The 27,809-nt window shown below is 48.3% G+C and overlaps 2 protein-coding genes across 4 annotated transcripts; both read right to left on the reverse strand.

The window, feature by feature from the left end:
* Window positions 1-5,270: 5,270 nt before the first annotated feature.
* On the reverse strand, window positions 5,271-10,011 carry LOC146342926 (uncharacterized). 3 transcript variants are annotated; one of them, XM_084806392.1, is made up of 4 exons: window positions 9,741-10,011; window positions 8,752-8,952; window positions 7,414-7,627; window positions 5,271-5,545 (listed from the first exon to the last, which is right to left on the reverse strand). In XM_084806392.1, the coding sequence occupies exons 1-4, from the start codon at window positions 9,762-9,764 to the stop codon at window positions 5,514-5,516; spliced, it is 471 nt and encodes a 156-aa protein (XP_084662518.1). In that variant the 5' UTR covers window positions 9,765-10,011; the 3' UTR covers window positions 5,271-5,513. The 3 variants fall into 3 exon arrangements, 2 of the variants coding, with proteins under 2 accessions (XP_084662518.1, XP_084662517.1); XM_084806391.1 differs by having other exon boundaries at window positions 9,310-9,926; XR_014783962.1 differs by lacking the exon at window positions 9,741-10,011 and having other exon boundaries at window positions 7,414-8,531; window positions 8,752-8,884.
* A 6,611-nt stretch (window positions 10,012-16,622) lies between these two features.
* Window positions 16,623-27,408, reverse strand: LOC146342927 (alpha-1-antiproteinase-like). Its single transcript, XM_084808080.1, is given in 7 exon segments — window positions 16,623-16,736; window positions 16,925-16,991; window positions 18,750-18,829; window positions 21,623-21,648; window positions 21,651-21,769; window positions 24,362-24,643; window positions 26,792-27,408. Coding segments are annotated over 7 exon segments (1,305 nt in total).
* Window positions 27,409-27,809: the final 401 nt, after the last annotated feature.

A 27,809-nucleotide genomic window follows, 5' to 3' on the forward strand; every position in this document is an offset into this window, starting at 1 on the left:
TTTTTTGCCATGAAAGGCTACATAAATATTTACGTAGCCTATCACCGCAAAATACAGGGACGCAAATGGCGGCAGCTACGGCTGCCGCCGTTTGCGTCCCTCCAGGCCGGTGGCTCTGCGGAATCTCTGCGGAGCGGAGCCGGCCAGAGAGAATTTTGGGGGAAGGGATGGAGTACCTCCCCTCCACCACGAATGTCACCCTTCGAAAAGGTAAGTGACTTTCGTACATCCCTAAAAACAACACAGGATGGATATTGAGGGAAGAAGCCTCATTCACCACAATGGGAGTAACTTCTGAGGAGAACCCTTCCCCAAGCTGTGCCCAATTCCCCCTATTTTTTTTCTCCCTCTTTAGAACCACTATCTCACTTTGGCACTATTGCACATTTGTCCAGGAATACCCATCTCCCCTTCTCGCTTGTCAAGTATTGTGCAATAGCACTATTGTGACATTGTGCTATAGCGGTGACCTCAATATGCGGATGACGCGCAGCTCTACCTCTCGTTCAAATGTTTGCCAAGGTTGGCCGTAGAATCCCTGTCCAAATGTCGGGAGATGGTGAGTAGCTGGATGGCATGGAATAAGCTGAAGCTGCACCCTGACAAGACCGAGGTACTTTTGGTGGGAGAGAAGAGGTGGTTGGGGGATGTTGACCTGGTGTAGACTCCCAGTTGTCCATGGAGGCTGAGTTGCCAGCTGTGAGCCACACAGTCCTGTACCAACTCCATCTGATACGGCGGCTGCTCCCCTGCCTTCCCAACCATCTGCTCCCATCGGTAGTACATAGGGATGTTGGAGAATTCTGCCAGGGACTCCCGTGAGGCCGGATCCTTTAGAATCCGGCCCCCCAGACTCCATGGCAGAACAGGGCAATCCCCCCTGCCACCCTGTGGAATCTCCCCGGAATGGAGCCTACCTGGTCCGGCGGCGCCTCCAGCTGTTCTTATGGCTGCTGCTGGGCTGTGGCATGAGCGTGGTTGTTCAGGCAGGCTTTTGGGGTGTGTTAGGCTAATTTAGGGGTGGACGAAAGTCCCTTACCTTTTCTCGCAGCTTGTTTGCGGTGGGGGGGAGCGCTTCGCTGCTCCCCCCGCGAAGTTCAGGCCGGGGGGGGAGGCTTCCCTTCTCGCCCGGCCGAAATTCAGGCCGGGAAGGAGGCTTCCCGCCTCGCCCGGCCGCAAACACGAAAGTTAAAAAAAAAAAAAAGTCCCCTGATAGGCTACGTGACGATTCACGTAGCCTATCATGGCTAGATCTGGAAAGTCAGCCATGATAGGCTACGTCAATCGTCACGTAGCCAATCACGGGTGACTTTAAAAAAAAAAAAAGCGCGTACGCGAATGGCGGCCCCCATAGGGAGCCACCATTCGCGTTCCTTATTTAGTTGCTGTAGTCTACGTAAATGTTTACGTAGACTACAGCGAAAATAAGGGCAACGCAAATAGCATTGCCCTTATTTTCGCCGTAGTCTACGTAAACATTTACGTAGACTACAGCCACCAAATAAGGAACGGGAATGGCGGCTCCCTATGGGGGCTGCCATTATCCGTACACACTTTTTTTTTTTTTTTTTAAGTCACCCGTGATAGGCTACGTGACGATTCACGTAGCCTATCACGGCTGACTTTGCAAATCTAGCCGTGATAGGGTACGTGAATCGTCACGTAGCCTATCAGGGGATGTTTTTTTTTTCTTCTTTCATTGCAATGGCGGGGGCGGCAGCCGGTCGAAAGACCAGCTGCCGCTCCCACCCCGCTCGAACACCAGATGAACCGCCAGCCGGACCCGCCGCCGGGAGGGACATTCATGGAAGGTAAGTCCCGTCTCGGGGGTGGGGCGGGGTGCGGGGGGGTGCGGAGGATTTCTCCCCGAAACTTGTTCGGGGGGCCGAACACGTTGGCGCTCGGCCCCCCGAAGTTTCAGGGAGAAATTCTCCGCCATCCCTAGGCTAATTTGAGAAATATGATGTTCTTAAGGTAGAATTTTATTGTTTTAAACTGTTTCTATTATTGTACATCGCCCAGAGTAGCTGGGTGACTAGCCAGATGGGCGATTAATAAATTTAAGAAATAAAATAAAATAAAATAAAATAAAATAAATAGTAGCATGGTGAGACAAACCCCTTTGTAGGAGTGACTTGTTTAACTTCTTCCTTTCAGGAAGGGTGATTTCTTGCATCTCACTATCCTCTATGGTGCAATTACTGTATAAGGCAGAGAGAGCCATCACCAAAGGTGTCTCAGCACTTTATGTCAAATACTTTATTCCTGTACTTTGACTTTCTAGGATTGTAGAACACATGGTTATTGTGGTTGTTGTTGTTGTTGTTTTGCACAGCAAATTTGATGCAATCCTGAACATTTTCTCCATCCACAGATCTCTCTGTACTTTCTGCTGTTTCCCTGCTCAAGATTATTTCCTGAAACATCTCAGCTGCCTCCCCCCACCCCCATCTGTCCCTGCAGCCATGTCGGCCTGTCCCAAGAGATTCTGTGGCCTGGGTGGAGCAGCAAATGCTGGCTCCCCCTGCCCCAACACTCACAGTCAAGGTACATGGTAGTGAAGGCACTCAAGGTGTTTCAGCCACTTGGATGTCTGGGCAGGGGAGAGGAGGGTATTTGTTTATGCTATTTGCGTTGCCCTTATTTTCGCCGTAGTCTATGTAAACATTTACGTAGACTACAGCAACTAAATAAGGAACGTGAATGGCGGCTCCCTATGGGGGCCGCCATTCGCGTACGCGCTTTTTTTTTTTTAAGTCACCCGTGACTTTTTTTTAAGTCATTCACGTAGCCTATCACGGCTGACTTTGCAGATCTAGCTGTGATAGGCTACGTGAATCGTCACGTAGCCTGTCAGGGGGCGTGTTTTTTTGTTTTTTTTTTAACTTTCGCGTTCGCGGCCAGGCGAGGCGAGGCGCCTCCTCCCCGGCCTGAATTTCGGCCGGGCGAGGCGGGAAGCCTCCCCCCCGGCCTGAATTTCGGCCGGGCGAGGCGGGAAGCCTCCCCCCCGGCCTGAATTTTGGCCGGGCGAGGCGGGAAGCCTCCCCCCCCGGCCTGAACTTCGCAGGGGGAGCAGTGAAGCGCTCCCCCCCACCGCGAACAAGCTGCGAGAAAAGGTAAGTGACTTTCGTCCACCCCTAGATTCAAGGGAGGCAGCAGAAGGGGAAGCCCACGTGGGCAAAGAGCCTGCTAGTCTGGGGTGTTCGGATGCAACAGTGCTCATCAGGGATCCCTCACCTTTATTCCAGCAAGCTCCATTGTTATCCAGTTACATGGAAGTGCAAAATCTTTCAAAATAACTTTCTGTGTACTGGACTCCTGTCCATGAACACTTATTGTGCCACAATATACTACTGATTCTCCAAGATCCAGAAGGCATTTTTGCTTGTCAACACAAATGAGCAAGAGGCTCCTATCCTTGTCAGAAGCGCCCTAGCTGCCTCTTACAGTCCCCTCCAATAGCCAACTCAAGACACAGATGAAAAGGATTCTTTCCAAGTCTTTATTCCCTTTACAACTTAATGACGCTTTCAGGTGCTAATAACCAGCAACTAAGCAAGGAACTGCACTGGGGTAGTTAGCAGAGTAGCCTAAGCTCCAGGTAAGCCAGTTAGTCCTCATTTGAAGGAGAAGAGCGGGAAGACTCTGAACGTATGGGCTATGGAGAGGTCCTCCCTTTTACCCTTGGGTCCTCGGGGCATGACGGTTGTTTGAGCACCAAGCAGGCAGCACGCCTCCTCTCGGCACCCTCCATCTGGCGCCGCTCCCTGCGTCTGCAGCGATCATCCAGCAAAACCCCATCCCCCACTCTCTCACTGCCAAGATCACTATCTCTATCAGGAATGCAGGCAGGAGGAATCTCTCCCTGCCGCTGTGCCTGTGAGTGATGAGCGAGCTCCTCTCCCACGGGTTGTTGCTCTTCCTCAGAATCAGAACTGCTCTGGGGCTCTATGAGCTCAGCTTTCCCCCTGCCAATCCTCCTCCCACACCTTGTCCCTCTTCTCTGGCCTAGGACAAACACCTGATGCCAAGGAAGACTGTGCCGCAACCAGAATCTGGCCACGTGCATCCTGCCAAAAGCAGGTGCCCCACAGGAAGTTTATCGTAGAGCCAAGGCGCTCCATGACAATGTATTCTGACATTCTCATTCTCATCTGAACAGATGCCAAAGTGTTGGGCTCGTTTTGTGATCTTTTATGCCACAAATCTTGAGATATGTGCCTCCACACCCAGTGTGAAAAGGACATACCCTCAGGTGGGGACTGGAGAAGGCCGAAATGTCTAAATTCTTACATCACCTCTGAACCTGCGGAAAAGTTTGTGCTGTTCTGCGAGACAAATCCTGAGTCGTGTGCAACAGTGACCTCTGTCACTCTGTCACCCAGTCATCTGTGACAGTGACCTCTGTCACTCAGAAGTTTACATTTGGCATTCTTTTTTTCTTAGAATGATTGGGTTTTGTTTTTTGTCTTCATCTTCGTCTCCTCCTCCTCCTCCTCCTCCTCCTCCTTCTTGTCATATTTGGTCTTAAAAAGCCATATCTACTGAAACATAGAATCATAGAATCAGAATACTAGGGTTGGAAGAGGCCTACAAGGCCATCGAGTCTAACCCCCTGCTCAATGAAGGAATCCAAGTCAGAGCATCCCTGACAGATGGCTGTCCAGCCTCGTCTTGAATGCCTCCAGTGTGGGAGAGCCCACTACCTCCCTAGGTAATTGGTTCCATTTTGTATTGCTCTCACAGTCAGGAAGGTTTTCCTGATGTTCAGCCGGAATTTGGCTTCCTCTAACTTGAGCCCATTATTCTGTGTCCTGCACTCTGAGAGGATCGAGAAGAGATCCTGGCCTTCCTCTCTGTGACAACCTTTCAAGGACTTGAAGAGCAGTGTCATATCTCCCCTCAGTCTTCTCTTCTCAAGGCTAAACATACCCAGTTCTTTCAGTCTCTCTTCATAGGGCTTTGTTTCCAGTCCCCTGATCATCTTTGTTGCCCTCCTCTGGACCCTCTCCAGTTTGTCTGCATCCTTCTTAAAGTGTGGTGCCCAGAACTGGACACAGTACTCCAGATGAGGTCTAAACATATTTTCTTATTTTCTTACATATTTTCTTGCTGAATTAAACATGTAGATAGATTATTTTAATTATGTATAAAACTGATTAGGAATTTTGTACTGGAGGGGAAAAACAGTTCTACAGCATCCCATCCCATCAGTATATAATTATTTTAGATATATATTACATTGTCTCAATAAATTCACTGACATGAAGCATATTTCATATGTGCTGTTTATTTAGGCAGCACTGAGGTGGCAAAAAATGTGTGCTTACCAAAAAGAACATGAGTTGTGTGATTAGGGACCAACAGGGTTTCTGACGTTTCCCATCAAGAAGATGCTTCTGCTACTTGTATCAAGGATAAACTGGAGGAATGGCCTATTAAATCTAATTGGAAGGGGAAGGGACCTGGGAACCAATTCAGCAACTCTGGTACCTGCAGCTTCGGTGCCATTTTCATGGACATTCAAATAAGCTTTGTGAATAGCCTGAAAAGGAAGTAAGAAAGAATCGTGATAGGCTAGTGACACTGATTCATTAAATGGTCCAGTTCTGGTCCTTCAAGGCTAAAGAATCCATCTAGTGCCTTAGGAGACTTTGATACGTTGTTATCTTGTACTGCCATGATCTCTTAATATGACTCTCCAAACCAGGACGTGATATGGAGCCATGGAACGCACCTGAGTGCTTAGCGAATTGGGTCTGCTCAGTGCCCAGATCGGAGAGCACCTGGCATTCCCGGCATTCTGTTGCCACATTTGCCAAAAATAGGCAAAGCTTGGGCTAGGTTAGAAATGTCTGGGTGTGGATCCCAGGCTCCTGATCATTAAGAGCCATATGGCTGACAGGTAAGGCCTTTACATACTCCATCTGGCTGGTGGAGATGGGTGACAATTTCATTTTGGTTTGTTTCCCAAAAGATTTTTTAAAAAACCTGTGCAAAGTTCTTCATATTAGGGTGAGCTGTTCTCAAAAAATTAAATGCAGGTGAAAGAGAATCTGACAGAATCCCCCCTTGCTAAGCAAAGCGTGGCTCAATAGCTCATCTTCCCCAGCAAGTGTCACTGAGAGCCATACTGCCTCTCTTACGGGAGTCATTATATGTTCAGTATGGCTAAAAGCCAGGGATGGTATCATCTTCCATGAATTTGTCTAATCCACTTTTTCAGCAGTCCATGTTGGCAGCCATCAATGCCTCTTAGAAGTAGCAAATTCAATTGATTAATTAGGAAGGACAATGTCTCCCTAGCCATTTCCCCAAACCCTGCATCATTTTATGCATATCAGTCTTCTCCGCCTTCATTCACCAAAGCTAAAAAGTGGCAAATATCATCACTTTCCTCTTTGCTTCATTGCATCAGCACTTTGATCATTTTGGTTGTCTATTCCTCTCACTTCTCAAGCTCTACCATCTCCTTTAAAGGAGCAGTGATCAGAATTGTACACCGTATTCCAAGTGTTCTCACAACAGAGGTTCATAGAAAGGCATCGTGATTTTGGAAATTGGAATTTGATGTCCCTGCTAAATGATCCATACAATGGAAGTCAGCTGTTACACAGCAGCCACGTGCTGGGTCCTATTCACTGAGCTATCTACCACAGTGCCAACAAGCCCTCTAGGTCAGTCATAGGCAGGTCAGACCCCATCAGTGTGCATATGAAGTTAGGATGTGTTGCCCCAATGGAACCACTTTAGACTTTCTTGTGTTGAACCGCATTGGCCATTTAATGCCCATGTGTTGAGAGAGATCTGAGAGAGCACGTCACCATTGCACTTTGTTCTAAGCACCCTGCATAGTTTGGAGTTGTCAGCAACCTTTCCAGTTGAGTGATCATACTTCAGCCCAGGTCATTCACCAATAAGCGGAAAAGCAGCACTGTTCCCAAATCAGGTCCTTGGAAAACCGCAGTTTTTAAATCCCACCACTGCGAGAACGGTCCATTTACTCTCTGCTTCCTTTTCTTAAACCAGTGACCTGTCTCACATCCTGTTCCACTAAATTTGCTCACTATGCCACCCTCCCTGCCACATTGGCTCAAAAAGGATTTGATGTTTTTGCCATTTGCTTTAAAAGCCAATCCATGGTGAGGGGGCGATTTTTTTTGAGCAATCAGAGGAGAGACTGAAAAATTCCAAGCATGGTATTAACTTGGATTCTAGTCCTAAGCTGCCTCACACAGCTTACATCACAGAGTGAGGCGAACTTGTAGCAAATCATTCTAACCAATGGCTAGGGATGGCGGAGAATTCCTCCACAGATTTCAGTGTGGCCAAAGCCATCGGCATTCGGCCCCCTGAAATTCATGGTGGAATGGCCCGCCCCGCCCTGTGGATTTCCCCTGGGTCAAGGCTTACCTGGGGCGTATGTTCTGGATGATGGCGAGTCCGGCAGCAGGTCCGGTGGTGGCAGCGGCTGGTCTTTCGACCGGCGGCCGCAGCCGCCATTTTTATCCACTGTAGCCGCCGCCATTTGCGTATGCTGCTTTGTTTGTTTTTCTTCCGGAAGGAAGTTGCCCAGCGGCTGGATTTCTGGCTGCGGGCGGCCCTGGCCGGAGGCTCCATGGAATCTCTGCAGAGTGGAGCCAGTCAAAGAAGGATTTTGAGGGGAGGTGCGGAGTGCCTCCCCCCCCCACTGCAAATCACCTCATTGAAAAATTAAGTGACTTTCGTACATCCCTACCGATAGTTGGCCTCCATTAATCAGCGGAAGGTGGCAATACTGCTGCTCTGACTCAGAAACATGTGTCTCCATGTGCACAACCTTGAACAATGTCTGTGGGGCCCTGGAGCAGGTGGCCATTGCAATCGAAAGATTGCAGGACCAGGGTGAGGCACTGAGCCTTTCCTATCACAGAGTTGGTACAGACTTGTGAGCAGAACCGTAGGTGTTCCGTAGGTTTCTCTGGCAGGGCTCCTCGGAGAAGGAGGAGTTCCTTTTTGAATTGTGGAGAGATCTGGGAGGACTATGGCTGGATGGCAAGTCCTCCGGAGGGATCTCCTCGAAGGACTGCTGCGTAAGTGACTTGCGATCATGCACCATGCTCAATAGAGGACGGGAGGAAAGGGGGGCATTTTGATAAGTGTGCGAAATCACAACATTGTGGAATAAGTTGTAGATTGTGTCTTCTGTCCCTTTGGAAGGTGCATGATACAGCTCATCTCCATGGCTCTGCTTAGGTGCATGTGACCTTCCCTAATGGCTACCTCACACATGACATATTTGTAGGCAACTTCTGGTTAGAAGAAAACATTTGCAACTTTCCACACATGTCAGGATGCAAAAATGTGCACTATGACCATTTGGAATTCATGCGCTTCTGTCCACTTGGAAGGTGATGTGCACATTTTGTTTATTTCATGGGGAATAACTTCATGTGTGAAGCAGACGTCAGAGTCAGATGCAAGTACTCTAGTTCCCATCTCACGTCCTTTTTTAGTTTGAGACACCAGTGTACCTGGAGCCTAACATTCACCTGAAAGACAATGTGGATTATTTCGTTCAGTGATTCCGTTGTGATCAGTGTGAAGAGGCATACCTCAGAAACCTTCAGGTTGTGTGCTCCAGTAATTCCGGATAGCTCTGCAAGGTCTGAGAATACATCTGTAATCCCCAATCTTCTTAATATCCCATCGAGAACATAGCTACCGGACATAGAAAACCTTGGAAGTTAGGGATGTACAAAAGTCACTTACCTTTCCGCGGATTATGTTGATGATGGGGGGGAGGTGTTCCGTCCCTCCCCCCGGAATCCTCGACGGGGGGGAGGAGATCTGTTCCTCCCACCCCCGGAATCCTCCACGGCCAGCTGTGCTCCGCAGAATCTCCACAGAGGAGCTGGCCAGGCCCAGCCAGGCCAGGGCCATCTGCAGCCAGATTTCTAGCCACGGAGGGCTCTGGGTAAAAAAATACAAACACAAAAAAACCACTTACGCAAATGGTGGCGGCGAAGGCTGCCGCCATTTGCGTTCCTTATTTTTGGCTGTCTTAGTCTCTGCAAAAAAAAAAAACAACAACCTCCAGACTGCAAATGGTGGCAGCGGCAGCCGGTCAGAAGACCAGCCACCGCCACCGCTGCCGAAGCCGCCGCCAGAGCCACCACCGCCTGGAACATCTGCCCCAGGTAAGTCTCATCCCAGGGGGGATCCGCAGGGTAGGCAATGCTGGGGAGGTCGCTCCACAGCCCCAGCAGGTCTTGATTTTTTAAAGGTCCCCTGCCCCCGACTGCATCCATAGGGAGGGAAAGAAAGTACCTCTGCAGAGAGAGGGAAGGAGCGCCACCTGGGTTTGTCCTGAGATGGGAAGTCAGCTTTGGATGTGGCAGATCTTTGCCTGTCCCAAAACACCACCAGAATGCCTCTGTGAGACGAGGCTTGAGCTTCTCTTTCTGGTAGACAGAACATCGCCAGTGGTTCTCATCAGCCCAAGGAGCTTTCTGCAGGCATACTGGTGCCTACTCATCCCACCCACTGACCAACTCCCCTCCTACGGTCTTTCCTCCGTGGACAGCAGGGCTGAACAGGCAGTTCCCCATTCCTCTGATTTAGTCCTGCACCATAAGCACTCTGAAGTATGCTGGGCTGAGAGATGGGGAGTGGTTCAGTGTCCCCCAGAAGTAGGGACTGGAATGAGGTAGTGCCCAGTCTGGATCTAGCATCACATCTACTACAGCGCACTGGCTTACTGTGGGCTCAAGGAATTCAGCCATCGTAGCAACACTTCCTTCCCCAGAGCATCTTCCACCTGCTCCAGTTTCCCTAGGTCGGGCAGTATGAACAGTGCCGATGCGTCGCCCTGGTAAGGGAGCTGCACCACCTGGCAGGACAGATCCCTGTCGTAGTAGTGCTTGAACATGCCATCTCTGTGCATCATAGGAACTTTCACTGTTGTTTGCACATCCACAAAGAAGTCATCTTCCTTCGTTAACATGGGATTGAATGGCTCTCACCAGGAAGCTGCGAAAAGTCCAAGGGAACACATCTTATTGTAGAGTGCCAAATGTCGTGATAATGCCAGCGATGAAAAGGCTTTTCACAAAAACAGACATTTGCTGATTTGAATATGGTTTTCACACTCTTAAATGCTCTCCATTTTCTAGTTTGGAAGATGGTTTTGAATGACAGATGTACACTTCAGTCTCACATTTTCTTCAGGGGTTTCAGTGCAAGGCAATTGGTTACAAAGTGCTCCTAATCAAGATGTGTACTACTTTCTGTTTCTACACACCTTAAAGGCAATGGCATCTGTACCTGGGAACTAAGGAGAAGATCTAGTGAGTAAGTTTGGAAGAATAAGAATAACAATAAGAATACAAATAAGAATAAGCATAGGAATAAGAATACAACTAAGAATAAGAATAAGAATAAGAATAAGAATAAGAATAAGAATAAGAATAAGAATTTGAATCCGAAGGAGAAGGAGAAGGAGAAGATGAAGAAGATGATGAAGAAGAAGAACCACCACCACCAGCAGCAGCAGCAGCAGCAGCAGCATCTCAACAACAACCTCCCTTTTCCCCTTGAATTTAGATGTAACTTACAACAACAACATCAAAAGTGATACAAAAAAAGAGAGAAAAACAAGAATACCAACATCGAATTGAATGAGCTACAATTACTAAAGTATTAAAAATACCCACAAAATATCTAATGCTTCTTACCCATGTACAGTTTAATATTGTGAAAGCCAAAATTAGCTATGTTAGTCTAAATCCAACGTTCCATGAACGGACTTCTGCTCAGGCAATGGGAGCTTCCCATCCTGTCCTCTGCAGCCCCTGAAATCTCCTCTGGAGTCCCCTGCAAACTTCTGAAGTCGGTTTCGGGTGGGGAGTGGGGGGCTGCAGAGGGAAGGACAGTCTTGCTCTGCCCATGGTGTCTATTCTGCTGGAGAAGGAGCACCACTGGACACAGGATACAACCCAAAGACCTTTTTTTAAAAAATTGTACACAATTAATACCTGGAGTTGGATCCCTTTTACAAAAGTGACTGGACAACCAAATCAACATGGACTGTTGAAGGACAAGCTGCATCCCCTGTGGACTCCAGGACAGATGTGTCGTTTCTAACCTACTGATATTCCACACAGAAATCTGATGCCCCCTGAATTGCCCTTCTGCTGTTACAGATTCCCATTCCAGCTCTAAGGCATCCGATGGCTTTTCTGAATCTCCCTCCCTGCCTGTCCAACCAACACTAGGAACATGGTGCAGGGCAGTGAGTATCCCAATGGGGAAGTTATGACACATTCAGTGAGGAGCTCCAGCACTTTGTCTCCCCTAATTCCACTTTAACATGTTTAGCCTTCTGGTTTTCACACTATTTTAGCTCTACGCTATTGAGATGATTCTGAGACATAGAATTAGGAGGATCTGAATAGAAAGATGAAACATGACAACCTTCCAAACAAGCAACATGGCCTTCCAGGTGCTGTGGTGACATCAGGAAACTGGAGTCTGGTCCCTAGTCATTGAATTCCCCCACCGGATGCCGGACTCCTATCTGGCGCAGCAGAGGATGGTCATGCTTATGGTACACTGAGGTATGGGGCAAACTCCAACTTAATCTGAGCTCAATGATGTCTGATATCCCTGTTTCTGTAGCATGTCTCTGACTTAGTATGTGTAGCATGTTCCTATCTGAAGACATCTGATTGCAAGAAAAAGACAAAGAAAAAGAAAAACTACTGGAAAAATACTGATAGTCTTTAGAGTTGGCTCAACACCCCCCATGCCCCACTCCCAGAAGAAACACAGCAACCGTTAAATGGCATATAGGAAAAAATGAGATAGAGCAGGAGGCAAGCTATTGCTATTCAGGCATATTATTCGTTTAAATTATTGACTAGTGATTTGTTTTTGGAGGACAATTGTGCATCTCCCCCTAAGATGGTCAAGATTTTGCCTTGGAAACATCTACTAAAATATATTCCAGGACAGTGGATGATTAATCTAAAATCTAAATGTTCAATCTGAGGAAGGACCTAAGTCTTCTGTTGTTTCAGCTCATGGCCTCTACAGTCATGGATGGTAGATCAGCAAAGACACCTTTTCACTTGTGGTTTCGTCGGTATTGCAGTTTACATGAGGTCTCCCTCAGTATTTGTTTAAATTTTGTCTGTGTGTGAGAAGCGCGCTTTTTCTGCACATAGGAAAAAGAAACCAAATGCACAGATACAAGATGGGGGATACTTGGCCGAACAAGCAAGAAGGCCTCATCTTGAGTCCTGTGTGGAGTTCTCGGCACCACACTTTAAGCAGGATGCAGACAAACTGAAGAGGGTTCAGAGGAGGGCAACAAAGATAATCAGGGGCCTGGAAACAAAGCCCCGTGAAGAAAGACTGAAAGAACTGGGCATGTTTGGCCTTGTGAAGAGGCTAAACACACCCAGATTTCCCTAGTTTCCCAGTTTAGATCCTCAAGACACCCTTGCACTCTTGGGCAGATGCCGGGACACGGTCCTGCGCCAAGTTTTCTACCGAGAGATTTAGGTGAGAATTTCATCCCAGCTCGTTCTCAGCTTTAGCCTTCCTGACGCCATCCCTGCAATTCTGTGCTCCCTGCCTGTATTCATCCTTTGTTGCTTCTTGGCCTTCTTCGGGATGTCGGAGAATTTCTCCACGAATCTCGGGGAGGCCGAATGCCAACACATTCGGCCCCCCGAAATTGGCAGTGAAATTCTCCACCACCCCCCTGGGATGGGACTTACCTCCCTCGAATGTCCCTCTCGGCAGTGGGTCCCAGCGGCGGTTCGGGGTGGTTCGGTGGGGGCGGGGGCGGCGGCCGGTCTTCTGACTGGCCGCTGCCGCTGCCATTACAAAGTAAATGTAAAACACACACACACATACGTGATAGGCTACGTAATGATTTACGTAGCCTATCACGGCTAGATTTCCAAAGTCAGCCATGATAGGCTACGTAAATCATGATGTAGCCTATCACGGGTGACTTTGAAAAGAAAAAAAGAAAAGCGCGTACGTAAATGGTGGCGCCCATGGGCACCGCCATTTGCGTTCCTTATTTGGGCCCGGGTAGTCTACGTAAAGATTTACGTAGACTATGGCGAAAATAAGGGCAACGCTATTTGCATTGCCCTTCTTTTCGCCGTAGTCTACGTAAATCTTTTAAGCCCAAGTAAGGAACACAAATGGCTGCGCCCATGGGCGCCGCCATTTGCGTACGCGCTTTTCTTTTTTCTTTTCAAAGTCACCCGTGATAGGCTACATAACGATTGACATAGCCTATCATGGCTGTCTTTGGAAATCTAGCCGTGATAGGCTACGTAATTCGTTACATAGCCTATCACGTGTGTGTGTGTTTACTTTTTTCTTTCGTGGCCAGGGAGACGGGGCGCTTCTCCCCGGCCTGAATTTTGCCAGCAAGGGATGGGGCGCCTCCCCCCCAGCCTATATTTTGGCCGGGCGAGGCGGGGCGCCTCCCCCCCCAGTCTGAACTTCGGGGGGAGAACCGAAGCGCCTCCTCCCCACCGCGAAGCAAGCTGCGGGACCAGGTAAGGGACTTTCGTCCATCCTTACGGCTTGTTTCCACTTCCTATATGTGTCCAATTTTGTTTTCAAGTCATCTCTTAGCTTTTTGTGAAGCCACATGGGCTTCTTCTGTTGTCTTCCACCTTTTCTTCTTCTTGGAATTGTTTGTAATTGTGCCTTGAGAATTTCCTTCTTTAAAAACTCCCACCCATCTTGGACTCCTTTTCTCATTAGTGTCGCTTGTCATGGGACCTTCCTGATCATTCTTCTGAGTGTATTAAAATCAGCTTTCCTGAAATCCAGGGTACGGGTTTGGCTACACTCGGCTTTTGCTTCCTTTAGAACTATGAACGCAAGTATAACATGGTCGCTTTCCTCCAGAGTTCCTGAACTGCTACATGACCCACTAAGTCATTTCTGTTGGTCAGGATCAAGTCAAGGATAGCTGATCCTCTAGTTCCTACTGCAATTTTCTGAAGGAGGAAGTTATCCACCACATAAGTAAGGAATTTCCTGGAGGGGCCAAGTTTTGCAGAATTTGTCTCCCAACAAATATTGGGGAAATTGAACAAAAATGACAAAAACCTTGACAAAAATCACACTCTTTCTCTTTCTCTGCCCCCCCATTAATTACTTCCTTTCAACAAAGCAAACAGTAAAACAACACAGCATGGATATTGAGGGAAGAAGTGTCATTGACCACAGTGGGAGTAAATTCTGAGGAGATACCTTCCCGAAGCAATGCCCAATTCCCCCTATTTATTATTATTATTAGTAGTATTATTATTAGTATTATTATTTCTCCCTCTTTAGAACTACTATCTCACTTTGTCACTATTGTGCATTTGTCCACGAGTACCGATCCCCCCTTCTTGCTAGGCAACTATGGGGCAACAGCACTATAGTGCAATAGTGCTATAGCGGTGTCATCAATATGCGTCTGACACACAGCTCTACCTCTTGTTCAAATCTTTACCAAGGTTGGCCGCAGCATCCCAGTCCAAATGTCTGGAGATAGGGAGTGGATGGATGGGGAGGAATAAGTTGAAGCTGAACCCTGACTTGGGATGTATGAGACACCTACCTGGCTCCATGCTGGGCAATCCGCGGTGGGGGGGAGGCGCTCCATTCCTCCCCCCAGAATCCTCGACGGGGGGGAGGTGAACCGTGCCTCCCCCCTGGAATCCTGCCTGGCCGGCTCTGCTCCACGGCCAAGCTGCAGAGCCGCCAGCCAGCTCCGGACGCCCGCAGCCAGACATCTGGCCACTGGGCAGCCCGGCAGGGACGCAAATGGCGGCTGTTATAGCCGCCGCCATTTGCGTCCCTGTATTGAGCCGTGATAGGATACATAAATACTTACATAGCTGATCATGGCAAGGGGAAAAAAAAAACAGCGTACGCAAATGGCGGTAGCCGCCGCAATTTGCGTACGCTGGGTTCCCTCCCCCCACCGTGATAGGCTACGTAAATACTTACGTAGCCTATCACGGCCTCCGCAGGGGTGCAAATGGCATCCATGCACTAGCTGTAATAGGCTACATAAGTATTGACATAGCCCATCACGGCTATGAAGAGGAGGAAGCGAATGGCGGCCGCAGGACGGCCGCCATTCGCAAAGCGGCGCAGATGGGAGCAAGTAAGTGCTCCGTTTTGTGCACCTTTTGTGTGTTGGGGGTGGTGGGGACTTCACCCTGCACGCCTTTCATGGGTTGGCGGGTGGGGGGGCTTCATTTCGCAAAGGATTTGGGGGGGGCGAATGCACTGGCATTCAGCCTCACTGAGATCCATCGCGGAATTCTCTGACATCCCTAACCCTGACAAGACCGAGGTACTTTTGGTGGGAGACAAGAGGAGGTTGGGGGATGTTGACCTGTTGTTTCATGCGGTACGGCTACCTTTGAAAGACTTAGATGAAAGCCTGGGGGTCATTTTAGACTCCCAGCTCTCCATGGAGCCTGAGGTGTCAGCTGTGAGCTGGACAACGCTGTGCCAACTCCATCTGATACGGCGGCTGCTCCCCTACCATCCCAACCATCTCCTCCCATCGGTAGTACATAGGGATGTGGGAGAATTCCAGCAGGGACTCCAGTGTGGCCAGATTCTAAAGATTGCCCTGGATGGGGCAATCCCCCCTGTCACTCCGTGGAATCGCCCTAGGACTGAACTGACCTGTCTCCAGCGGTGGCTCCGGCGGTGGCACCAGCTCCGGGTGGTCTACCGGCCGCTGCTGGGCTGCGGATGTTATGATGGGTGCCATCTGCATCCCTGCCAAGCTGTGATAGGCTATGTAAGTATCTACGTAGCCTATCATGGCAAAAGGCAGGGATGCAAATGGCGTGCGCTACGCCATTTCCGTCCCTGCCTTTTGCTGTGATAGGCTATGTAGATACTTACGTAGCCTATCATGGCTTGGCAGCAATGCAAAAGGCGTAGCGGCCACCATTTGCATCCCTGCAGGGGCCGTGATAGGCTACTTATATATTTAACTAGCCCATCACGGAAAAAGGCAGGGAGGCAAATGGCGTAGCGGCTGTCATTTGCATTCCTTCCTTTTGCCGTGATAGGCTACATAAATATATATGTAGCCTATCATGGCCTCCGCAAGGATGGCACAGCCCAGCCCATTTGTGTCCGGCACAGCCCAGCAGCAGAAGGGGAAGCCCACATGAGCAAATAGCCTCTGAATCCAGGGGGATCAGATGCAACAGCGCTCATCAGGGCTCCTGCACCTTTATTTCAGCAAGTGCCATTTTTACCCAGTTACATGAAACTGCAAAATCATTGAAAATAATTTTCTGTGTACTGGACTGCTGTCCATGAACACTTATTGTGCCGCAGTATACTTGTGATTCTCCAAGATCCAGAAGGCATTTTTGCTCATGAACACAAATGAGGAAGAGTCCCCTATCCTCCTACCACACTTCATCCCTGTTCCCTGGCCGAGTATGAAGACCTGATGCCAAGGAGGACCATACACCCATCAGAATCTGGCCATGTGCATCCTGCCAAAAGCAGGTGCCCTCCAGAAACTTTTTTGCACAGCCAAGGCGCTCCATGACAATGTATTCCGACATTCTCATTCACATCTGAACGGATGCCAAAGTGTTGGGCTCGTTTTGTGATCTTTTGTGCCACAAATCTCGAGACGTGTGCCTCCACACCCAGTGTGAAAAGGACATACCCTCAGGTGGGCCCTGGAGAAGGCAGAAATGTCTAAATTCTAACATCACCTCTGAACCTGTGCCAATGGTTTGTGCTATGCTGTGACACAAATCCTGAGCCGTGTGCCTCCTGTTTAGTTTCTACAATATGTCACGTCATTTGCGTTATCACTTGAACATAGGTGTCGTTTAATAATTATTCCTTTCCGCAACTCCCTTACCTGAAATTCATTTTGGTCCTTTCCTAAGTTCAACAGGAAACAATTCATTGCTCTCATCAGAAGGTTCCTAGGTCAGTGTAAGCTTCAGTCAAAAGTCACAGAATGTCAGCACAAATGCTTCTACTGGCGTGCTTTGTTGGAATTCTACTGATTTCATATGATAAGACCTTTTAATGTATCTCTTATTCTCTATGAAAATGTAAAAGTTTTGTGAAAGAGACACATGTCAGAACAGGGGGAAGATGAAAGAATGCTATTTTGGATAAATATTTGCTAGATAGCCTACTATGCAGCTAGGGGCACAAGTCTTGCAAGATGCAAAGGCTTTTGGGGAAGGAATTTGTCACATTGGTTATATTGGACAATTTTCAGCTTTCTGGTACACGCAGGCTGAACTTAGGGACATGTTATGTATTTTTGTTGGATCAGCAATGTCACATTTGACTTCTTTAGGGTGCAGTCCTTTAGATGTCAGCCTCTGAACTTGGATGCTGATGTTTCTCCAATGCAGGGTAGATGCAGCATGGAGGGGATCCACTCTTCAGTGATCCACCTCGCCATCATTTCTGGCTAGACGTGTGTTTTGCGCCTCTGACCATGGGACTGGTGTAGGGAAAGGGGCCAGACACCTGATAGATAGGGGTATAAAGCAGCATCCACAGTCTCCTCACCTCCCAAGCCCCAAGCCCCTCCCCTATCCGCACTCTCTGCACTCCGTTGATGAGCCATTCCTTGAAAATCCATTCAGCAACAGAGAGCTGCCCTACATCTTCCACAGCGAAGACAGAGGAAAAGAATGCATTCAGCGTCTCCGCAATCTCTTTAACTTCCTACATTACTCCTTTAACCCAGTGGTCCTGGTTACAACCAACATGCTGTCAGAGAGCAGGATCATGCTGATCTCACTGCTTATAGAATCATACATCATAGAATAGTAGGTTTGGAAGGGGCCTACAAGGCCATCGAGTCCAACCCCCTGCTCAATGCAGGAAGCCAAGTCAGAAACCCAGCTTCTCACATCTAGTCATCCACACAAGCATGATTTCACACGACATGCTCTATGCAATGTGTAAATTATATCAATGCAGAAGTCATTCACAGGGGAATACACCTTGCTCCACTCAGATAATATCACATGTGGTATGGGAACACAGAAGCATGTTTGTCCAGAAACAGTTTTGACTGGATGGTTTATAGCACTCCCTTCAGCATCCCCCAAGTGATTGTATAGTGACGTGCGGGTATTGTAGAGAAGGTGGGAAGACTTCGGGCTTGCAGGATCTCTGTGGTTTTAACACAATCCTAAGATGCACAGGCCTGAGTCGGGCCCATAAGACATCCACTGAAAATGTCAGACTTCTGAGCCCAGCAATTTGCTTTGTGCACCAGAACTGTTTCGTGATCCCAATCCCCACACACAGAAATGCCCTCCTGATAACCACACTTAAAAAGCCCCAGCTACTGAAACATATTTTCTTGTTGAAATCAGCATGTAGATAGATGATCATAATTATGTATAAAACTGATTAGGAATTTTGTACTGGAGGGCAAAAATAGTTCTGCAGCCTCCCATCCCAGCAGTATGTAATTATTTTAGAAATATATAACTTTGCCTCAATAAATTCACTGACACAAAGCATATTTCACATGTGCTGTTTATTTAGACAGCACCGTGGTGGCACTAAATGTGTTCTTAGAATATGAATTGTGTGACTAGGGACCAACAGGGTTTCTCGCTTTTCCCATCAAGAGGATGCTTCCGGTACTTGTATCAAGGATAAACTGGAGGAATGGCCTATTAAATTTAAATCTTTGGGGAACTGACCTGGGAACCAATTCAGCAACGGTGGTACCTGCAGCTTCGGTGCCATTTTCATGGACATTCAAATAAGCTTTGTGAATAGCCTGAAAAGGAAGAAAGAAAGAATCATGATAGGCTAGTGACACTGATTCATTAAAATATTATTATTATTATTATTATTATTATTATTATTATTACTATATCCCGCCTTTTTCCCAATACTGGTATTCAAGGCGGCCTAACAATATTACAAGTGCTACCATTAAAACCTATAAATAGAAATATAAATACAACTGTATAAAAGTTAAAAATATAATTAAATCATCAATATTAAAATTGTGAAGATATTAAAACATTAAAAGACAACCAGAACAACAACAATGGTATCCATAAGTTGCATTTTCCCAGGTCCAGACTCATTATCCCCAAAGGCCTGCTGGAACAAAAAGGGTTTTGCATGCCTGAGAAAACATATCAAGGAGTAAATCGTCTAGTTCTGGTTTTTCAAAGCTGAAGAATCCATACTGTGTCTAAGGAAAGTATGATATGTTGTTATCCCGTACTGCCATGATCTCTTCATATGACTGAACCAGGACGTGATATGAAGCCACAGAAAGCACCTGAGTGCTTAGTGAATTGGGTCTGCTCAGTGCCCAGATCGGAGAGCACTTGCTATTCCCAGCATTCTGTTGCCACATTTGCCCACAACAGGTAACCGTCCGGGCGGGTTAGAAATGTCTGGGTGTGGACCCCAGGCTCCCAATCTTTAACAGCCATATGGCTGACAGGTCAGAGCTTTACATACTCAATTTGGCTGGTGCAGATGGGTGACAATTATATTTTAGTTTGTTTCACATAAGATTTTTTTAAAAATCTGGGCAAAGTTCTTCATATTAGGGTGAGATGTTCTCAAAAAATTAAATGCAGCTGAAAGAGAATCTGACAGATTCCCCCATTGCTAAGCAGGGCGTGAGCTCAATAGCTCATCTTCCCCAGCAAGTGTCACTGACAGGCATACTGCCTCTCTTATAGGAATGATTATGTGGCCATCATGGCTAATAGACAGGGACGGTATCATCCTCCAGGAATTTGTCTAATCCGCTTTTTCAGCAGTCCATGTTGGCAGCCATCACTAGCTCGTAGAAGTAGCAAATTCCATGGATTAATTATGTGCTGTATGAAGAACTGCTCCCTTTTTTTTCTGTTCTGAATATATCCCACCCCTCACCTTCAAGTGATGATCCTGGGTTCTTCTAGTATTATGACAGAGGAAGGACCATGTCTCCCTAGCCATTTCCCCAAGCCCTGCAGAATTTCATGCAAATCAGTCTTCTCCCCCTTTATTCACCAAAGCTAAAAAGGGCCAAATATCATCACCTTTCCTCTTTGCTTCATTGCATCAGCACTTCAAATCATTTTGGTTGTCTATTCCTGTCACTTCTCCAGCTCTACCACCTCCTTTAAAGGAGCAGTGATCAGAGTTGTATACAGTATTCCAAATGTTATCACAACAGAGGTTCGTAGAAAGGCATCGTGATTTTGGGAATGGGAATTTGATGTCCCTGCTAAATGATCCATACAATGGAATTCAACTTTTTCACAGCCGCTGCCCACTGGGTCGTATTCATTGAGGTATCCTCCACAGTGCCAACATCCCCCTCTTGGTCATTCATAGACAAGCCAGACCCCATCAGTGTACATGTGAAGGTAGGTTGTGTTGCCCCAACAGAACCACTTAGGCTTTCTTGCGGTGAACCGCATTGGTCATTTTAATGCCCATGTGGTGAGAGAGATCTGAGAGATCTTTCCCGAGCACAACACCATCATGCTTTTTCTCAGCACCTTACATAGTTTGGAGTTGTCAGCAACCTGGCCACATGACTGCTCGTGCTTCAGCCCAGGTCAATCACCAACAAGCTAAAAGGCAGCACTGTCCCAAATCAGGTCCTTGGGGAACAGCAGTGTTTACATCCCCCCACTGCAAGAACGGTCCATTTACTCTCTGCTTCCTTTTCTTTAACCAGTGACCTATCGATCAGAGGATCTCACATCTTGTTCCACTAGATTTGCTCTCTATGCGACCCCCACTGCCACATTGGCTCAAAAAAGATGTTATCTTTTTGCCGTTTGCTTTAAAAGCCAATCCATGGTGAGGGGGCAATTTTTTTGAGCAATCAGAAGAGAGACTCGAAAATTCCAAGCATGGTATGAACTTGGCTTCTAGTCCTAAGCTGCCTCACACAGCTTACATCACAGAGTGATGCAAACTTGTAGCAAATCATTCTAACCGATAGCTGGCCTGCATTAATCAGCGGAAGGTGGCAATACTGCTGCTCTGACTCAGAAATACGTGTCTCCATGTGCACAACCCTGAACAATGTCTGTTGGCCTCTGGAGCAGATGGACAGAGCATTGGAAAGATCCCGGGACCAGGGTGAGGCACTGAGCCTTTCCTATCACAAAGCCGGCACAGGCTTGTGAGCCGAGCCGTGGGTGTTCCGTAGGTGTTCCGTAGCTCATCTCCATGGCTCTGCTTATGTGCTTGTGACCTTCCCTAACGGCTACCTCACACATGACATTTTTTTGTATGCAACTTCTGGTAGGAAGAAAACATGTGCAACTTTCCAGACATGTCAGGATAAATAAATGTGCACTATGCCCATTTGGAACTGATGCGGTTCTGTCCAATTGGAAGGGGATGTGCACATTTTCTTTATTTCATGGGGAATAACTTCATGCGTGAAGTGGACGTCAGAGTCAGATGCAAGGACCCTAGTTCCAATGTCATTCTTCTTTAGCTTCAGACAGCAGTGTAACTGGAGCCTAACATTCACCTGAAAGACAATGCGGATTATTTCGTTCAGTGATTCCGTTATGATCAGTGTGAAGAGGCATACCTTAGAAACCTTCAGGTTGCGTGCCCAGTAATTCCAGATAGGTCTGCAAGGTCTGTGAATACATCTGTAATCCCCAATCTTCTTAATATCCCGTCGAGAACATAGCTACCAGACATCGAAAACCTTGGAAGTGAGAGCTCCATTCTCCTGTCGAAAGAAGACCCCAAGGATAGGGATGGCGGAGAATTTCTCCCCGAAACTTCGGGGGGCCGAGCGCCAACGTGTTCGGCCCCCCGAACAAGTTTCGGGGAGAAATCCTCCACACACACCCCGCCCCCCGCCCCCCCCCCCGGGACGGGACTTACCTTCCCTGAATGTCCCTCCCGGCGGCGGGTCCGGCTGGCGGTTCGTCCGGTGTTCGAGCGGAGCGGGACCAGCTTTCGACCAGCTGCCGCCCCCGCCATTGCAATGAAAGAAAAAACAAACAAACACGTCCCCTGATAGGCTACGTGACGATTCACGTAGCCTATCACGGCTAGATCTGGAAAGTCAGCCGTGATAGGCTACGTGAATCGTCACGTAGCCTATCACGGGTGACTTTAAAAAAAAAAAAAAGCGCGTACGTGAATGGTGGCCCCCATAGGGAGCCGCCATTCCCCTTCCTTATTTGGTCGCTGTAGTCTATGTCAATGTTTACATAGACTACGTCGAAAATAAGGGCAACGCGAATTTGCTATTTGCGTTGCCCTTATTTTCGCCGTAGTCTACGTAAACATTTACGTAGACTACAGCAACTAAATAAGGAACGCGAATGGCGGCTCCCTATGGGGGCCGCCATTCGTGTACGCGCTTTTTTTTTTTTTTTAAAGTTACCCGTGATAGGCTACGTGACGATTCACGTAGCCTATCACGGCTGACTTTCCAGATCTAGCCGTGATAGGCTATGTGAATCGTCACGTAGCCTATCAGGGGACGTTGTTTTTTTTTTTTTTACTTTCGTGTTCGCGGCCGGGCGAGGCGGGAAGCCTCCCCCCCCGGCCTGAATTTCGGCCGGGCGAGGCGGGAAGCCCCCCCCGGCCTGAACTTCGTGGGGGGAGCAGCGAAGCGCTCCCCCCACCGCGAACAAGCTGCGAGAAAAGGTAAGTGACTTCCGTCCACCCCTACCCAAGGATGGTGAGTCTGAGAAAATGCATAATACATTCAAGACACACTGTAGAGATGGGGTTGACGACTTGGATGGTTGGGTGCAGAGGTTGCCACCCTGGAGCCCAGCCCAGAGAATCCTAGGGCTGGCTGGGGAGTCTGAGCAGGTGGGGAATTTGAGGGGCCCTCAAACACCTGTCGCCAGCATTGAGAATCACTGGTTTTCGACAGACACACCTGCACAAGGATTATGTGCCCTGTCTCTCTGCAGAATCACACTCCCCCAGCTCACCAAACAGCCATTTGGCATTGGCAGGTAAACTGGTAAAGGGAACTCTGACTTGGAAAACAGAGGCATGTATTCTTCCCTAGGCCCAGGTTGAAATGCAAACATCAGCAAGGCAGATAGCAGGCCTCAGTGGCGGTTGGCAGGGAGTGAAGTGCAGCGCGAACTGATGCTTCCACACCTGCTGGTTCACTCTGCCAGGGTAGGCAGTGCTGGAGAGGTCCCTCTACAGCCCCAGCAGGTCTTGATTTTTAAAAGATGCCCCGCCCCCTGACTGCATCCATTGGGAGGGAAACCTCCTCTGCAGGGAGAGGGAAGGAACGCCACCTGGGTTTGTCCGGAGAGGGGAAGTCGGCTTTTCATGAAATCCTAACCCGGATGGCTCCGCTCTGCAGCAACTCCGCCGAGTCGCCGGCCGGGTGCATTCTCAGGTGTCTGGAGCCTGCGGACGCAAATGGCAGTGGCTATGGCTGCCGCCATTTCCGTTCATGTTTTTGGCCATGATAGGCTGTATAAATATTTAAGTAGCCTATCATAGCGAAAGACAGGGGCGCAAATGGCGGCTGCTATGCCATTTGTGCCCCTGTTTTTTTGCCATGATAGGCTACGTAAATATTTACCTAGCCTATCACGGCAAAAAAAAAAAAACAGTAACGCAAATGGTGGCAGCTACGGTGGCCGCCATTTGCATTTCCTGTTTTTGCCATGAGCGTCTACATAAATACTTATGTAGCCTATCAGGGACTCCACAGGGATGCAAATGGGGTCTCTGCATTTACATCGCCTATCACGGCCTAAATGGGAAAGCGAAAGGCGGCCGCAGAGACGACCGCCATTCACAAAGGAGCGCGAACAGCACCAGGCAAGTGCTCCATTTTGCGTGCCTTTTGTGGGTGGGGTGGGGTGGGGGGCTTCGTTCTGCCATGGATTTTGGGGGCTGAATACACTGGCATTCAACTTCAGGGAGATCCCTGGTGGAATTCTCTGACATCCCTATTAGTTTGTGGCAGATCTTCGTCTGCCCACAAACACCAACAGAATGCCTCTGTGAAACGAGACTTGAGCTTCACCTTCTCATAGACAGGATACTGCCAGTGTTTCTCAGGAGGCCAAGGAGCTTTCTGCAGGCATACTGGTGCCTACACAACCCACCCACTGACCAACTCCCCTCCTACGGTCTTTCCTCCATGGACAGCAGGGCTGAACAGGCAGTTTCCCTTTCCTCTGATTTAGTCCTGCGCCATAAGCGCTCCGAAGTATGCTGGGCTGAGAGATGGGGAGTGGTTCGGTGTCCCCCAGAAGTAGGGATTGGAATCAGGTCATGTCCAGTCCGGATCTCACATCCCATCCAGTATAGCAGACTGGCTTACTCTAGTCTCAAGGAATTCAGCCATCGTAGCAACACTTCCTTCCCCAGAGCATCTTCCACCTGCTCCATTTTCCCTGGGTCAGGCAGAACGAACAGCGCCGATGCGTTGTCCTGGTAAGGGAGCTGCACCATCTGGCAGAACAGATCCCTGTCGTAGTAGTGCTTGAACATGCCATCTCTGTGCATCATAGGAACTTTCAGTGTTGTTTGCACATCCACAAAGAAGTCATCTTCCTTCGTTAACATGGGATTGAATGGCTCTCGCCAGGAAGCTGCGAAAAGTCTGAGGGAACACATATTATTGTAGAGTGCCAAATGTCATGATAATGCCAGCAATGAAAAGGCTTTTCACACAAACAGACTTTTCCAGATTTGAATATGATTTTCACACTCTTAAATGCTCTCCATTTTCCAGTTTGGAAGATGGTTCTGAATGACAAACGTACACTTCAATCTCATGTTTTCTTACGGGGTTTCAGTGCAAGGCCATTGTAATCAAGATGTCTACAAATTTCTGTTTCTACACACCTTGAATGCAATGGCATCTGTACCTGGTAACTAAGGAGAAGAACTGGTGAGTAAGTATGTAACTATAATACTACCACTACTACTACTACTACTATCGACAACAACCTCCCTTTTTTCCTCGAATTTAGATGTAACTTGCAACAAAAGGAACAAAAGAGATACAAGAAGAGAGAGAAAAACATGAATACCAACATCAAATTCAATGAGCTACAATTACTAGGTGACATTATACTATAAGTACAGAAAATACCCACAAAATATGTAATGCCTACCGACGTTCAGTATAATATTGTGAAAGTCCAAATTAGCTATGTTCGTCTAAATCCAACATTACATGAACGGACTTCCACTCACGCAATGGGAGCTTCCCATTCTTTCCTCTGCAGCCCTTGCATATCCCAGAAATCTCCTCTGGAGTCCCCCCAAACTTCTGAAGTAGGTTTCAGGTGGGGGTGGGGGGCTGCAGAGGGAAGGACAGTTTTGCTCTGCCCATGGTGTCTATGTTATAAAAGTTGGAGCATAGGATCAGGGAATTTTTTCATTAGTTTTAGTTTATCAGCTATGAATTCTTTAGGGATGTCAGAGAATTTCGCCACGAATCTCGGGGAGGCTGAATGCCAGTGCATTCGGCCCTCCGAAATCAGTGGCGAAACGGTCTGCCCCCCCGCCCCCCCCAGGATGGGACTTACCTTGGGCAAATCTTCCTGGCGGCGATGGCGGCGGCGGTTCGGCAGCGGTTCGGCGGCGGCCAGACTTCGGACAGGCTGCCGCTGCCGCCATTTCCAGTAAAAAAAAAAAAAAAGTGATAGGCTACGTAAAGATTTACGTAGCCTATCAAGGCTAGATTTTTAAAAAATACTGTGAGAGGCTACGTAAATGTTTACGTAGCCTATCACGGCTGAGTAAAAGAACAAAAACTGCGCATACACAAATGGCAGCGCCCATGGGCGGCACCAATTGCATTCCTTATTTTGGCACATCTAGTCTATGTAAACATTTACGTAGACTACGGCGAAAATAAGGTGAACACAAATAGCATATACGTACGCGCTTTTTTCTTCTTTTTTTTTACTCAGCCATGATAGGCTACGTAAACATTTATGTAGCCTATCACAGCTGACTGCAGGGACGCAAACGGCGGCAGCTATGGCTGCCGCCATTTGAGGACCCGGCCGGCCAGAATTCAGGGGGGGAGGGACAGAGCGCCTCCCCCCGCAGCCAGAATTTCAGGGTGAGGGACGGAGCGCCTCCCCCCAACCTCGAATCACATTTCGTTAAAAGGTAAGTGACGTTTGTACATCCCTAGAATTCTTAGGGATTTTCTTTCCCTAAGGAAAGAATGTGTCAGGGACTTAGGGATGGATGAAAGTCCCTTACCTGTTCTCGAAGCTTGCTTCGTTGGGGGGTGGAGGCGCTTCGGTTCTCCCCCACAAGTTCAGGCGAGGGGGGGGAGGCGCCCCGCCTCGCCCGGCCGAAATGCAGGCCGGCGGGGAGGCGCCCCATCCCTCGCCAGCGAAATTCAGGCCGGGTAGAAGCGCCCCATCTACCCTGCCACGAAAAAAGTAAAAATAAAAAACACCCCCATGATAGGCTACGTAACCCCCGCCCCTGATGAAAACCCGCCGAACCGCCACCGGGACCCACCGCCGGGAGGGACATTCATCAAAGGTAAGTCCCATCCTGGGGGGGGGGGTCAGGGGGGCGGAGAATTTCACCACCGATTTCAGGGGGCCAAATGCATTGGCACTCGGCCCCCCGAAGTTTCGGGGAGAAATTCTCCCCCATCCCTACAGGGACTAAAGCTTAAACCGTTGTCATCTAAATGTTGGCAAAGAGCAATAAGGAAAGCAACACAAGACTGTATTTAGAAGTGCAAAGTCCTTCTGGCTTAACTTGCAAGAGCATAGAGTTGACAAGAACCATGACAGCCTCTCGACCGAGACCCTGAATAACATCAACAACTTTGCCATGGGTTTTCTTGTGTATGTAGCTATTGATCTGCTCCTCCACTGCAGCAGAACTGTTGAAGTCAGTAGGAAAAATCTCTGCCTGATAATAATAGGTGATTTCATCCACAAACTTTTTGATTAGTTTCAGTCTGACATCTGTGAACAGGGCATTGCCTAGGCTCAGCTCAATTTCAGCCTGAGGATGGTTTACCATGAGGAGAAGATCATGGAAACTGTCACGTATTTCCTGCTCACTATTCTGTGTCTGGTTCAAGCCAAGTACTGACAAAATCTGACTCTGTGTGATAGACCTAGCCCCCAGCGAGAGCATGGCCAAGGCAGTGGCAATGCTCAGAGGAGAGAAAAAGAGATTCTCCCCAGCAGCCTCAGAAGCAACCTCACGGTACAATCTAAAGGCAAAGTCAGCATTGGCAGGGGTGATCTTCAGAGAGGGCAAACTGCTGTGGCCTTCAGTGGGAGGCTGGGGTCCACTGCACTCCTGGTGACCAAGGCGACAGTGGGCACAAGCGCAGAAACTGGCGAGGAGCAAGCACACGTAGAATGTGGACATCGTGTTCCTCTGGCAGTGATCTGGAGAGACAGGATGACATTCTCAATTTCAGATTAGAACGATATCATTGGAGATGGTTGTTTGTACTGTACTTCATATTCTCATGGCAGACACACGTGATTTCTTCATGGTTTTCTACTTTTGTCTGTGGGTACTTCTCCCTGTTGCTTTGATGGTGTGAATAGCTTTCAGAGGATATGCTTAACAGAGGTCCCTCACTTGCCTTTCGGGATTATTTCATCTCTATGTGCTAGTAGGGATGTACAAAAGGTACTTACCTTTCACAAATTATGTTTCTGGTTGGGGGGGAGGCGTTCCTTCCCTCCCCCCGGAATCCTCGCTGGGGGGGAGGCACGCCGTTCCTCCCCCCCCCCCGGAATTCTGGCTGGCCAGCTGTGCTC

This window comes from Heloderma suspectum, chromosome 6, assembly GCF_057233095.1.
Source record: "Heloderma suspectum isolate Gila_16-S chromosome 6, 16-S_ref, whole genome shotgun sequence".
NCBI classification, from domain to species: domain Eukaryota; kingdom Metazoa; phylum Chordata; class Lepidosauria; order Squamata; family Helodermatidae; genus Heloderma; species Heloderma suspectum.